Consider the following 15,467-nt stretch of genomic DNA (forward strand, 5'->3'; position numbering starts at 1 on the left):
ACAAAATACTAATAGTCAATTTGTTCATTCTTTGCTGTTGTTTGGTAATGGGTTTTTGATAATCAAAACTAGATGGTGGTTTGTTTCTTTTCATTTGAACTGTTTTCTGGTTGAGATTTTTACTGAGTCACACCGTTTTTGTAATTTATGATTTGGCTTTTGGTGAGTGATTTAAATATGTGACATGAGGATGTGATTAAGAAAATTGGTTGAATTGGGTACTATTTAGACCCTAATGCAAAGACAGGTTGAGTAAATAATCTGGTTTTGTTGGGCAGGCAGAAAGATCAATGAGGAAGAAGCTTAATCAATAAATCAAGCTCCTCCATGCCACATGTAGTCGGAGCACAAACTCATGTATCTATATGGATTGGATCACATTCAAAGCGCCAATGGAGGCAGAACTTTTGTGGGATTTGAAGTGCAAAGAGCCCAAGAGTGATTATATATTTTATTTTGAATCCATAGTGTTTGATAAAATGCTTGACAGAAAATTTATAATTTTTATTTTGTTGTATGATGTAGTAGCCTATATAATTGACATGAGTGAAACACATTAAATTAGCTACGGGTAAGAAAGTTGTTATTATTTTTAGGTGAATAATTTTCTTTTACCTATCGAAGGGTTAAGTATTATTTGGTAGCAAAGTTTTAAAATAATCACCACAGTCTACACATATTCTATGTCCTACTAAATGATAGAAACTCAATTGTTAAAAATAAGAACAAAGAAAGAAACAATAGAATAGCAAAGGTACAAATTAAGAACTAAGTGGGCAGAAAAAATTATGTGGTGTCTCCATTATTTGAAGGTTAGCCTAGAATCTATATAAACTCAAAATGGTATTAAAAAATTGTTAAATATATTATACTGGTACACCTTTGTTAAAAAATTGTTAAATATGTTGAATCATGTCTACGTCAACCATCATTGAAACTACTTGCTTTATTTATTTATTTATTGGTCAAGTATCATGTACGGCTATCTGCAAGAGCCTTGACAATATCAAAGTGTGTTTGTTGCTTTGCCTAGACATGAATCACTATGCAACCTTAGCACTGCTATAGTTAAAATATTATTGAAGATGCTTCATAAGATCAACGCCTTAGTTAGACATTTTGTATGACAAGGGATAGGTTGAAGGAGTTTGATATGCATAATGTATGCTTGCAATTAATTGGTTTATGATCAACTGATGGTATGCAACAAAATATGCCTACATGCTCCGAAGTTTCTACTATAATTGTAGGTGATTTTAGAAATGAAAATATCCATCATTTATGCTATAATATATGTACAAAAATTTCGAAAACCATTTTACATAAAAGCTTATATCATTATCCGCGCAACGCGTGGGCAACCTTCTAGTTACAATAATTGCATGGTTGAGTCAAATAGATGAATATGTGAAAATATGCAAGCTTTACTACCGACGGGTAATCTAGGCAAGAAATAATATCAACATTTGACCAGTGACAGACCTATCATGGGGGGGCGGGGCAGGGAATGGGCCCCTCAATTTTTGAAAAAATATATATTAGCATATAAATTTACACAAAATTTTAGATCTTAACCCTTAATATTTATTCCCCCCCCCCCCCCCCCTCCCCCCAAAAAGTTTTACAAATCGACAAATGAACAAAAAAAAAAAAAAAAATCTTTGACCATTCCTTTTGCTCAGTTGTACTAAGAATACCAAGATAAACCTCTAGGTAAACCAAAACACCAGCAAACAATTCATAAATCTAGATAATAACGAAAAACTTTAGACAAACCCAAATTACCCCCTCAATTTTTGAAAAAATATATATTAGTATATAAATTTACACAAAATTTTAGATCTTGACCCTTAATATTTATTCTTGGCCCCCCTCCCACAAAAGTTTTACAAATACAAGAACATTCTGTAGTTTTAATAAGAGGGGAAAGAGTTAAGAATTTACCCGATGTAAGATATCACATTATTCCAGGAATCCTAGATAACTTGTAAATATGATATTTGATTTTTTTGAGAATGATATAATATTTGATTTATATATATATATATATATTATTATATGTTTATATGAATGTATATATAAAAACGTACTTAAGATTAGATTGTTTATGTATGTAAATAAATTCATAAATTACTATTTGTAATTCATCGTAAGAATTATATATATATATATAAGTTTGGGAAATCTATGTTTTATAATGTTCCTAAACGTTTAATACATAGTTCGATAAGGTTTGTTTACAGTGGTACTTACTAGTTACAACAATTTTAAGTCTTTCTCCGTCTTTTATTGCTCTTCTGCACTTTCTTCGTCTCCTCGAAGATTACTCATGACAAATTGACAATCAGAGATAAAATAAGATATGAGACAGACATCAAATAGGGAGATGATGAGAACCAAAGAGCCTGTAATTGAACAGTTGTTAAGTTACAATAAATTGAAAACAACAGCTTGTTGCCTTAATAACATAGAATAACTATCGTTAGTGTATCTGATTCCGTGGTAGGATTGGGTTAAGTTGAGCACCAAATACATTCCCCCATTAATGAACTTTATATATATATATATATATATGCTCCACAAAGGCCTTCATATTTAACGAGCAACCACTTGGGAGATTGTTGAATCATCAACCGAACAAATTTCTAGCTGCAATTTGGTGTTTTCTTTGTCACCTTCGTCTATTTTTGTTGAAAAACCAGGCTTTTTGGGAATTGTCACAAACGTAGTTTCATTTTTTAGCATTGAGGAAACTCCCAACATTGACGGCCTATCGATTGCGTTTTCCTGGACGCATAAAAGAGCTATTTGCATGCATCGAATTAGTTTACACGATGAAGTTGTATCATCTAAAGCTGGATCCATAAATTCCATGCCTTTGCCTTCTTTCCATAGCTCATATGCCTGAAATATAGAACATTAACCATCATTCTGAAATGCATAAATAATACTCAGCAAGAGAAAATAAACTCACGATTGTTATCCACATTTGTTCTAGCAATGATTGTTAAAGTAACTTACATACTCTAGGAGGTTTAGACTCTCATCCAAGCCATAATAACAAGTAGTCTTCTTGCCACTTATGATTTGTAGAAGTAGAACTCCAAAGCTATAAACATCAGATTTAGTGGAGTATAAACCTTTTTGGACGTATTCAGGAGGAACATAACCACTGCATTATTGGATTATCGAACATGGTTAATTGCTTAACAAGAAATCATGGGTTATAAAGCTTTATCAAGCAAAGTACTTACTATGTTCCAACAATCCGGTCCGTGTTTGCTTCATGTTCATCTTTCCTAAAAATTCTAGCCATGCCAAAGTCTGAGATCTTGGGCTTCATCTCTTCATCCAATAAAATGTTACTAGCTTTCAAGTCTCGGTGAATTATTATCATTCTTGAGTATTCTTGTAGATATAGAAGCCCTTGAGTTATCCCTTCAATAATGTCAATGCGTTTTTTCCAATCCAATAGGTACTGTCTGATAGGGTCTATGACAAATTAAATTATGAACAATCAGTTATTCAATCATACTAGGGCTAATAGAGCACTAAGATGTGAAAATTGTATTTAACATATCTCAAATACTGTAATTGGAAGCAGAAAAGATATCAGACCAAAGAGGTAGAAGTCCAAGCTTTTGTTTGGCATGTACTCGTAGATTAGCATTTGTTCATCCCTTTCAACGCAGAATCCCAAAACTCGCACAAGATTTACATGTTGTAGTTTTGCAGTAAACATAACCTCATTCTTAAACTCCTCAAATCCTTGCGTAGATGTCTTTGAAAGTTTTTTCACTGCTATTTCTTTTCCATTTGGTAACACACCCTGACAAAAAAAGAAACCTATGATTGGTATCTTTCACCTAATAAGATACTTCAAGACATTTTCTACTCATGCTGATAAAAGAGTAATGCAAGTACACAACATTTTCACAACTTCGAACATAACCTATTAGATCTACCCATGACAATATTATTATACACAAATGACAACAACCATGTCAACAATTGTAAAAAATGTGATGTCCCTGAACCTATTGGGTGATAAAATATACTGTGGGAATTGTTTTATAGATGGATTCATGTTTCAAGCAATTGCTTGAGTGTAAAAGATGAAGCCCCCTGTCATAATGGTGGGGGCAATGCCACAATGTAGCTAGTCTAACAACATTTTACCTTGAAAACGGGGCCATAACCTCCCTCTCCGAGTTTATTTTCAAATGAAAATTTATCTGTTGCTGCCTCAATGTCAGCTAAACTAAAGACTTGCAGATGAGGAACATTGCTATCTGAATCTCCAGCAGATGCTAGGTAATTAACTTTGGACTCCAATTTTTTAGCTGTAACCACCATTCCAATATTGAAAATATAAGAATAAAAGGCAGAGAAAATTCTAAAAATATTAATTCCTAAATCATGGGAATAATAAGTAATCCTTCAAACTATAGATGGGAATTGTTACATGTGTAGTAGAACAAAAGTTACCTTTAGATTTGAGCATTCTCATCCGTAAGTAACACACTAAAATAAGGCATAGTAGGAGAGCAAAGGTAGCAGCTGTAGTCAAAACGATCACTAATAATCTCCACTTGGGTCGTCCATTATTTTGTTCCTCTTGAGCTGACAATGCAATTCATTAACTTTAACGAGAGATGAATAAGTCTTAGAAGATCTTAAAACAATGTCATTCAGATTTTGTCAAATTTTACACAACGCCGGATAATTTAATCTTCTTATTTAATATCAATGTCATATTGGAAAGATGAATGGTTTTCATATAGTTTATAGGCTATAGAAGCAATGCCATATAACTTCATCTTCTTATAAAAATCAGTGTCATAAGCATGCAATGGCCATAAATTTAATCATCTTATAAATATCAATGTCATTTGTCATGCCAATTGACAATCGACATTTGTGGTCTATTATGTGGCATCTTTCTATTGCGGTCTCTCTCTTGGGGATAACTTGCAATGAAGTCTTTATCTATTTCTATGCCAATGGATGAAATGCATGAAAAATCAGGTCCTGACCGCCTACCAAGTTAGGAAAAAAATCATTTAAGAAGACAGTTGCTCTACAGCTACCGAAGAAATCTTTACACCCTTTCTCACTTATTTGAGCCCACCACAACGGTGAAGAGAAGGTGTGAAAATTTTGTGAAATCTTTGATGCTCATAGACTTATTTTCAAACAAAAGGAAAATAATCAAGCACATGTGGGCCTTCCTGACAGTTCCCTGGGTTGGGTGCAATGTTATAACAACGAGTGGCTAGTAAGAGAGACGTCGACAGATTTCCACAACTTCACTCGACCAAAATTCAATTATTTGCAACACACGCATACCGACATACACACAAAAGAGAGGGAAGAAATATATGAATGATTGAACAGGGGAGGCCATCGATATCTTACAATTATTAGCCAAAATTTGACGTTAGCCACATCAATTTCACTGAAAACAGAATGCTGTCCTAGCCAATCTTTCTTCCTCGATTAAACAAAATTTGGGACATCCAAAATATTAGTTTCTTAATTTCTTTTGGCTAATATGATCATAATTAAAGTCATGATGAAACTATCTGATTCTTTAAAAATTTGCTCAATTGGACCATCTTTCTGACAAGTGAAATTAAAATAATGAAATAGAATATATCAAGAGTGCAGCCTACCTACTAAAGAAAGTAACCAATTGTTATCATATGGCACTTGCCACACAAAGTAACCAAGTAGCTTCCTCTCCCTGGCATAAGAAACCTTAATTCCGACAACTTCAACATCGTCAAAACCAATTCAAAAGCCAACTTGCTAGCAGACAAGCCCTTACCAATCCAAGCACTGATACCGTAATCCGTGTTAACCTGACTCGATGGGCCATATAAGGCTGCATGAGCACCGGTATTGTTTGACCACTCGGGCATATGGTAGTCATAAGCCATAACATGCACCCAATTCAAGTTACTCCGAATTGAGTCCACAGGGAAAGAAACTGTATCTAAATCTGGTGAGTATTGAACATCAGCAGTCAAAATCAATTCTTTCTTGCTAGAGTTTTTTGCCTCAGAATTCACATCAGCTCGCCATTCTTGAAAAAGTAATCCCATATATTGGTCATGTCAGAGCTCGTGTTTGCGGAAACCCAACAAAGGTCTAGGCCTTGGAAGCCATAAAGCCTTGCTATCTTTATTGAAGAGTCTATGAAAGATTTTCTGTAAGAAGCCTTGCCGACCATATTTGAAAGGAGAGCATAGTTTGCGCTGTCACCAGCAATGGAAAGAAGGGTATTGACTGATGGGTTCTTTTGTCTAACAGTGTTTGTGAACGCAGAGAAGTATTGCTCAACAGTGGACGATACAGAGAGTTCGTAGGAGGAAGAGTTTACATCAGCGGAAGCGCAAATAAGGTGAATAAAGAGCTGAGTTTATGTCTGAAATGGGAAACTCAGAGCCGGAGAACCAGTAACCTGCTTTGATCCAAGTTTGTGCTTTTGAAGGCTTCAATTCTGAATAGAGAAGGATATGGAAAAGAACCATGATAATTTTGGACATCATGTATGCGTACTTGATCCTCTGGCGTGAGCAAATATAAGGTTCATATAGAAATGTCTCCAAGTTGACAGTTTCTGATTCTTATATTTGTGCAAGGAGAGGATTTTGTGAGTACCTTTGATAGGTGGGATTTAAGAGGGAGAAGGAGGAAGAAGGGAAGGGAATGACAAGTTAGGACTTAGGAGGCTATTGAAGAATGAGAAAATGTTCTTTATTAATGTAAACTCCATACACAATATTCACATTTTTAAGCTTTTCCATATTTAATACGTATAATAGATGATGTATTCAAACGATGTACAGTAACGATTGTGAAGTAATGAGTGCCCTTGAAGAATGGTGTGGCATCCTATGCTTTGGCTACATATGCTAAACATTAAAAGTAGTATTTTGCAATATGACTCTTTTTTTTTTTTTTCTTTTTTTTCTTTTTTCTGGTTCCTTCTTGTAATTATGGAATTATCAAAAAAGAAAAAACAAAGTTTTGCCATTTTTGTGGTAGAGCTAGGCATACTCGTCCTAACTGCTTCAAGTAGCATGCTAGCAAGCAAGCAACTAAACAAAAAGTGTCTGTGCCAAAAGCATAAGATCCAATGACACTTATTCATGAGTTGATAAAAGCTATTAGCCTATATTCCAATTCTAGAGTTGATCATCAATCTATCTATCTAAGAACTCCAATTTCAAGCCTGCATCTAAGAAGATGTGGATGCAAAAGACTTATCATAAATGAGCCTTTTTGACATGGTCCTTGTGCTTCATTTCTTGATTCTTTGGACAAATTTTTTTGTTTAGGATTTATTTTCTACATTTCATTCTAGGATTGATTAGGATGTTTTTAAGTTTTTTTTTTTTTTTTTTAAATAAAAAACAATTGTATTGCACACCATTTAGTGTGTGATTAAGGTTGGCCAATGAAACTTTGCATTCATGATTGTGTACCTTATTTAGCTTTGATAAGCTTTGTTTTTCACTTCACTAGTTTGTGATACATTATGCTTGATTGTGTGATTTGTATTTAGTCTTTAATCATACGATCTTGATTTTGATGTCACATATTTTGATCATAAGGACTAAAAAATCTTAGGAAAAATGCATAAATAACTATCTCACCACTATTACTTGCCAATCATAAACACCTGTGTGCAAATCATAAAAGTTATGCTTGGTAAAGTGTAGCACTTGCACAACAAGAAAAAGGTGTTTGTAAATATAAAGGGTATTTTCTTTTCTTTCTCTTATATACCGATGCATGATATGCTAAATTGTGCTTGAAAGAAAAAATAAATAAAAATAATGTGATCAAAAGAAAAAGAAAAAGCAAAAAGAATCAAAACGCTTTTAAAATATGATTGCAAGTGTGTTTCTAGGAGATGTGAGAGTTATAGGATGTAACTCTTTAGGTACGTGATAATCGCTTTCAAACCAATGTGATTGATGATGTAGAAAATTTGAGTAATTTCTATCTACATATCACCTATTTAGTGTTTTGTACACTTACTAGTTGCACACATGTACACTACATGCAAATCATTACTAAATCATGTACATGAGATTGTGTGTGTTGTCTAATCTAGCCATCTTTATTGCATATAAAGTGATGTATAATACAACTTTCTTGAATTTGGGTGGAATTTGATGAAAAATGGTTTAGAAGTTTTAAATCGAGTGATTTTTACTTCTTGTTTGATTTTAAGTTTGAGAACTTAAGTGTAAAATGATTTTGAAACTTTCTAGATGTGTTCATGTGCATTTCATGTCATAAAAACTGCTTTTGAATTGGTTTTCTACAAAATTTCTAAATTTTTCAAAATTCAAAAATTTTCACTGGTTCGATTGATCGAAATAGACTCTCGACCAATTGAAAATGTCCAATTTGTAAGCCAAAACTCTATGCCTGGTTCAATCAATGCTCGATTCCACTCGATGAATTGAAATTCATTTCTAATTTTAAAGGCTTCTGACAGATCAGTTTTTGTCCTATCTCACCGTTTTTCTTCGACTCCTCTTGATCCCTCTTAGAACATAATTTTTTTTTTTTTTTTTTTTGTCTTTTTCTGAGTCAAAGCTTTAAGGTTTTCTTCTACATCATTGGTAAGACTCTTTTATCCTTTCTTTTTTATCAAATTACAACATAACATGCATGAATCATTCAAATTTCTTAAAAATTTTTTACTTAGAAAATTTGGGGTTTTTGATGTTTTTAGGTGTTTTGATTTGAAATGGTCAATGGGTTTTTGTTTATGCATGATATATACATAAATCCTAAGCTTGAATTTCAAAATTTTCATGATTCTTGAAAATTTTCGAAATTGGGGTTCATGTGTTCTTGAGTAAATTTGGGATTTTGTTCAATTGGATAAAATTGGGTAAAATTGATCTTTGTAGTTGATTGATTGAATGTTTATAACATGTTTTAAACCTGTTGTGATGATCAATTTGTGTTTTTTTGAAAAATTAGGGTTTACGTTCTTCATAAATTTGGGATTTTTCATAAAACTTGATTTTCTTGATCAATTTTCAAAATTCTTTGATTTTGAACACCTCAATGCATTAGTTTCATGCATCATATGAGTATGTGCATCATGCATTATGTAGATTTTCAAGATTGCATTCCTATATCCTATTTATCTCTCGAATGTAGTCTACCTTTATGTTTTCTTGTGTTTCTGTTTTTGTTTGTACTCCTTAGAACTTAGACATGGCTCCTAGATTCTAGGGGTTGGTTGCCCATTTGTACAAACTTGTTAGGACATATATGATTCACTTGTTTGAAACATATGTCACTATTTTATGTAATTGGCTAATCCTTTGACAAAACGCATTTTACTTGTATTTGGGTAGATCTAGGATGTGTTTGATGCTTCATGAAACAAGATTTCAAGTTCTAGTGTTAAAGTCATGCAAGTCTGTACAAGAATCAAGTGAGAAAGTGCTGAATTTTAAAGCTCGATAGCTGCTCGACACCTCTCGACAGCTAGGCTATCTGTCAAGCTATTCAAGTGATTCTTATCGCAATCTTGACACTTCTCAACAGCTGGTGGATCGATCGAGAAATCTTCTGTGTCCTCGACAACTCCTCAATAGCTTCTCGATAGCTGTATCTGTCGAAATTTAAAGCTCGACACCTCTCGATCAATCGAGGTTATAGGAATTCGGATTTCCAGATCTGATTTCCGGCCCAAGATTATGTATTTGTGTAGGGTTTCTTTTCTCACAATCCTATACCTATATAAGGCTTATTTTAGAGGCCGTCACATAAGAGAATACAAGGAGAATATATACAAAAGGTGACTGATGTCTTTTTCTCTCTGAAAGAAGCTACTGCGTCTTTTGCCCCTTAGAGTTTTGTAACCAAGTGCTTCTTGATCTTCATTGTTGATGAAGTAAAGAACTTTGCAGCCAACATCTTCTTCTAGTTGGTATTTGAAGTCGCGTACTGGGATTTGTGCATCTTTGGTTAGTCATGTACTGGGATCCGTGCATCAAAGGGTGGCGTTCAAATATTGAATTTAGAGATTCTGAAGCGGTAGAAAGTTTCTGCTGCAAGTTCATCTACAGGAATTGTAGTGTCTAGGGACAAATGTTTTGTACTAGATTTGAAATTTCTCTTTACTATAGTGGATTGCTTTTTGGGAAGGTTTCCCCCTATGTTTTTTTTACTGTGAAACTAGTTTGTTTCATTGGTTTTCCTAGGTCATCATATCTTGTCTTATTTATTTTTTCCGCTGCATGATTTTGACATGATATTGATATTTGTTTGTTTTAAAAAGTTTTATTCATAATAAATTTAATTAACAACTTGGGTTTAAAACTTGTTAATTCTATCAACCAGAGTCTAAATTTCCCAACAAAACTTAGTGTCTCCTCCTGTAGCCATAATTAGAAAGTTCTACTCTAACTTGTTTGTCCACTCTGTTGCAACCAGTGGTCACTTCTTGACTACTTGGACTAGGGGTGATAAGTATCAAATCACTAAGAAAGTAGTGGCTGATGCTCTCACTGTTCCTTTTGTACGTCACCCTACTTATCCATACACCGACCCTCCCTCTCTTAGTGATGTTATGTCATTTTTGTGTGCAAACCAATGACATGGGAAGATAAGCCTCGACTTGAGTCTAGTGAACACACTGAGGAAAACTATCTTTTGTTTAGGATTGCATGTCATAGTATCTTTCCTATCTCTCATATACATACGATTACTATTAATCGTTGTATATTCTTGTATGCCCTTGTCACTGGTGCTTCCATGTGTCTCCGTTCTCTTTTCATCCAAACCATTGTAGATGTCAACAAAAACACTTCCAAGAAATAGGATCTCTTCTTCCCTGTTTCAATCCTTAGGATCTTAGAACAATTAGGATTTATGTGTACCTCCTCTTTTGAGCTCGACCATCAGATAGCACCTATTGGAGCAACCTTTTTGAAGTAAAGTAGAGATCAAAAGAAGACCCTAGCAACAAGCAAGGGAAAGGGAAAGCAACAAAGAGTGGATCCTTCCTATGGAGATGTATAAATTGATCCTTATGTGGATCCTACTATTGAGGCTGAAGATGGGGATTAGGATACTCCTGCTGCTGGTACTTCTAGAGTTGCACCATCCCTCCACTCCATGCTAGAGAGAGTGCTAGAGACTCAGTTGTACACCACACCATGATGGAGATCTTTATGACAACTCTGACAGCCCATGGACAGCTTTTGGAATCACTGATTACAAAGGAGTTGAGAGTTGAGTTCAATGAGTAAAGGAGTTCTTTTCCTCCACCTCCACCCTTGGATGATTGAGATGATTGCCTTTTGGCAATACGTAACAAAAAGGGGAAGTAGAATAGGTAGGGGGAGAGTTCTTGTACTTAGGGGGAGTATTTGTTTAGCTTTGTTTAGCCTTTTCTTTATCATTTATTGTTTTTATTATTTTGTTGTGTATTAACTTGTTTCACAAACTTGATGCTTTATGAGATATCTTTGTTTTCGTTGGTTTCCTTGTTATATTTTTGTTTTGTGATTCAAACTTATTTTATATTGTAATTTCCACACATGCCTTTATGGTTTGTTTTCAATATTTCATGAATTTTTAGGTTAATTCTTTCATTATGCTGCTGCCTATTATTGCAACTAATAGATAGTAGATTGTAATTGAATTGTATTGGGCAAATTTCTTGTAATTGGGTTAGTTCTTGAGTTGAGCAATACATTTTGTATATAAGTTTTGTCATGGATTGCCAAAGGGAGAGATTGTTAGGTTTTAAATATTTAGTGATAAATGTTTAGGTTCTAAATGTGTTGTATGTTGGCAAACCGAGAATAAAAACTTGTCTAGGATTAGATCTTAGTATCTTTGTAGTGTTTCAGACATTGCTCAAGTTGATACAAGTCAAGATTCAAGAATTTACACGCTGCAAAAAGAAGAATTCAAAATGCTTCAAGCTCGATTGAAGAATAAGGCATGAACTTGTGGTTCATGTGAGAGAAAATCTAGATCAAAGAAGTCTAAGGAGTTCAGAGACCAGTTTGGTAACTGTGTTAGATTTACTACGAATTGGTAATCTTGATTATAAATCTCAATTTGATATCAGCCCTATCAATGCACTAGAAACAAAATCAAGCCTAATGAATCTTTTTTCCTCGACTAAACACATTGGGACATCCAAAATATTGGTTTCTTAATTATTTTGGCTAATACAATCATATTTCAAGTGATAATGATACTATTTGATAGACATGGTAAAATGGGCCAAAATTTACTAACCCGACTCAAACCTGCCCGTTTTGAACCCGCCCGAACTCGAATTTTTTGACTCGAATAAAAAATGGACCAACCCGCAGCTTGCCCCTTTTTTTTGTGGCTAACTTGATCCGACTCGACTAACTCGTGACTCAGCCCAATTTTATTTTTATTTTTTCTAAAAAATATTTAGACTACATGCCAAGGTGCTAGGTACATAAAGACATAAAGCACTACACTGACACTATTTAGCCATTTAGTAACCACGAGTGGTAGTGGCCATACTCCCATTTACTAAAAAAAAAAAAAGTTAATTAAAAGGAGAAAAAAAAATGCAAAGGCAAAAGCATCTACAAGTACACGTCTACACTACTAAACGTCTAACACTAAGTTAAATACTAAGTAGTACAGGAAAAATAATACAAAAGGCAAAAGTATTTACAACTACACGTCTATACTACTAAACGTCTAACACGAAGTTAAATACTAAGTAATAGAGAAAAAAAAAATACAAAAGGAAAAATCATTTACAACTGCACGTCTACACTACTAAACGTGTAACACTAAGTTAAATACTAAATAGTAGCGTTAAATACTAAGACTAAGTTACTAACACTAAGCTAAATAGCACCAAAAAAAAAAAGTCCAAAAGCCAGTATCATTATTGAATTTTGAATCTAAAGTGTGTAAACTTAAAATATATACTTTATGTGCTCCTTAAAATCTATCTCTCTCTCAAGTTGTAAATTTGTAATTATAAGCATTATGCCTGTGAGTTATTGACATGGAAGATTTTGTTATTATGAGTGTAAAGAATTATAGTCATATATGCACAAAACTGAATTGGAAGGATATGGAAAGTTTTATATTTTTTGGTTTGTTTATTTTTTTTCCTTCACATGTATAATAGTAACACAAATAGTCTAATTACAGTAAGTGTCCAGTTAACGAAAAAAATCAAAGGGTATTATGTACCATTTGTTTCCTTGATTGATTTATAATTTAATTCATTCTCTCTAAAAATTTGGCATTTTTTTTTCTTTTTCCATTTGTAAATACAGGTTGGCCCAAACATGCCCGACCTGCCCGCAACCCAATTGGCTCGACTCGTTTTCAACCCATTTAAAATAGTCCATTTTTGAACTTGACCCGTTTGACTCACAATCCGATTAACCCAACCCAATTTGACCGTTTGCCATGTCTACTATTTGATTCTTTAAAAATGTGGGTTTTTATTTTTATTTTTTTATTTTTAGGAAACAAAAATGTGTGCAATTAGATTAACTTTCTGGCAAGAGAAAAATTAATTTAAAGAAATAGAATACCAAGAGTGCAGCATCTCTTCCGTACCTGCTAAAGAAAGTGCCCAATTATCATCGTATGGGATTTGCCACACAACGTAACCAAGTAGCTTCTTCTCTCTGGCATAAGAAACCTTCATTCTGATAGCCTCAACATCATCAAAGCCAATCCAAGTCGATCCGACTGTGCAGTAATTTACTACATATGTTGCATTATACATTATAGCAGCCCCATAGCTCTGAACATAACTCTTGATTCGATAATACCTGATGGCTCCACCACCTTTAATTGCAATGGCGGCAGGACCTGTTGCTGGAGCACCTATTCCGTTGTCATTGGGGTTCTTTAGCGTCCACGCATAGCCATAGAAAGGCAATCCCAAAACCAACTTGCTAGCAGACAAGCCTCTACCAATCCATGCACCAATACCATAATCCGTGTTAGCGTTACTCGATGGGTCATATAAGGCTGCAGAAGCACCGGTATAGTTTGACCATCCGGGCGCATGGTAGTCATAAGCATTAACGTGGACCCAGTTCAAGTTACTCCGAATTGAGTCCACAGGGAAAGAAACTGAATTTAAATCTGGAGAGAAATGAACAGCAGCAGTCAAAATCAAGTCTTTCTGGCTAGAATTCTTTGCCTCAGAATTCACAGCCGCACGCCAATCTTGAAATAGCAATCCCATATTGGTCATGTCGGAGCTAGTGTTCGCTGAATCCCAACCAAAGTCTAGGCCTTGAAAGCCATAAAGTCTCGCTATCTTTATTGAAGAGTCTATGAAAGATTTTCTGTAAGAAGCCTTGCCGACCATATTTGAAAGGGTGGTGTGGTTTGCCCCTGCACCACCAATGGAAAGAAGAGTGGTGACTGATGGGTTCTTTTGTCTAACAGTGTCTGTGAAGGTGAAGAAGTATTGCTTATCACTGGATGACACAGAGAGCTCGTAGGAGGAAGCGTTTACATCAGCAAAAGCGCAAATAAGGTGAGTAAAGAGGGCTGAGTTTATGTCTGAAATGGGAGACCCGGTGCCTGAGTACCAGTAACCTGATTTGACCCAAGTCTGGGCTTCTGAAGGCATCAATTCTGAATAGAGAAGGATATGGAAAAGCAGAATGACAATTTTGGACATCTTGTATGAGGGTACTTGATTCTCAGGAGCAAATATAAGGTGCATATAGAAAAGTCACCAAATTAATTGACAGTATTTGTGCAAGGAAAGGATTTTGTGAACTGCTAGTACCTTTGACAGGTGAGATTTAAGAGGGAGAAGGAGGAGAGGCCAGAGAAGGAAGACGGTGACAAATTAGTAGGCCATTGAAGAATGGCGTGGCAACTAATGCTTCGACCGCATCCTGTGTTTTCTGCATATGACAAAAGGCCAAAGGTGTTCACTTTTCCCTTCTTGTGATTATTCAATTATCAATAAAAGAAAAAAGGCCAAAACAGCCAAATATTACTATTTTTTAAAATTATTAGTGTTTTATTATTGTTTGAAAAATATTTATTAATATACTATTTTTTTTAAACTCAAGTTTGACATAGAACTTGAGTTTAAGAGTATCCGAACTGGGAAAGTTTAGTGCAATCTGTTACTCGAGTTTAAGACGCTCGAGTACCATGAGCACTTCCCCTTACCCACAACACTCACACAGTCAACAATAGCAGTCACACAGCCACAATTGTTGACTCCGTGGCACTCACACAGCCACAATTGTTGACTCTCATAGCACTCCTTTCTATCTCTTTTAATTTTTTATTTTTTCAACTTCTATCTAAATTTTTTTTTTTTCTCATTGGCTTCCATGTGTGGGTTTCTCTTTTTTCTTTCTTTTGTTAGGGTCACATGGGATGGAAGGTAAGTCAACAATTGTGAAAAGCTAGTGAAA

At 34.6% G+C, this 15,467-nt stretch overlaps 1 protein-coding gene across 1 annotated transcript; it reads right to left on the reverse strand.

Annotated features, from left to right (window-relative positions):
- Nucleotides 1-2,387: 2,387 nt before the first annotated feature.
- On the reverse strand, nucleotides 2,388-14,986 carry LOC112023468 (G-type lectin S-receptor-like serine/threonine-protein kinase At5g35370). The gene is made up of 7 exons (XM_024056070.2): nucleotides 13,627-14,986; nucleotides 4,489-4,623; nucleotides 4,180-4,343; nucleotides 3,619-3,829; nucleotides 3,255-3,492; nucleotides 3,022-3,172; nucleotides 2,388-2,904 (listed from the first exon to the last, which is right to left on the reverse strand). The coding sequence occupies exons 1-7, from the start codon at nucleotides 14,753-14,755 to the stop codon at nucleotides 2,596-2,598; spliced, it is 2,337 nt and encodes a 778-aa protein (XP_023911838.1). The 5' UTR covers nucleotides 14,756-14,986; the 3' UTR covers nucleotides 2,388-2,595.
- Nucleotides 14,987-15,467: the final 481 nt, after the last annotated feature.

This window comes from Quercus suber, unplaced genomic scaffold, assembly GCF_002906115.3.
Source record: "Quercus suber isolate HL8 unplaced genomic scaffold, Cork oak 2.0 scaffold_619, whole genome shotgun sequence".
Lineage (NCBI taxonomy): Eukaryota > Viridiplantae > Streptophyta > Magnoliopsida > Fagales > Fagaceae > Quercus > Quercus suber.

Excerpts from the sequence above, each read along its gene's own strand:
- LOC112023468 (XM_024056070.2), bottom strand. The coding sequence starts at position 14,755 with ATGCACCTTATATTTGCTCCTGAGAATCAAGTACCCTCATACAAGATG. Across the intron at positions 4,624-13,626 it reads TTGGGCACTTTCTTTAGCAG|CTCAAGAGGAACAAAATAAT; the intron begins GTACGGAAGAGA and ends TTGCATTGTCAG. Across the intron at positions 4,344-4,488 it reads GAGAATGCTCAAATCTAAAG|CTAAAAAATTGGAGTCCAAA; the intron begins GTAACTTTTGTT and ends TGGTGGTTACAG.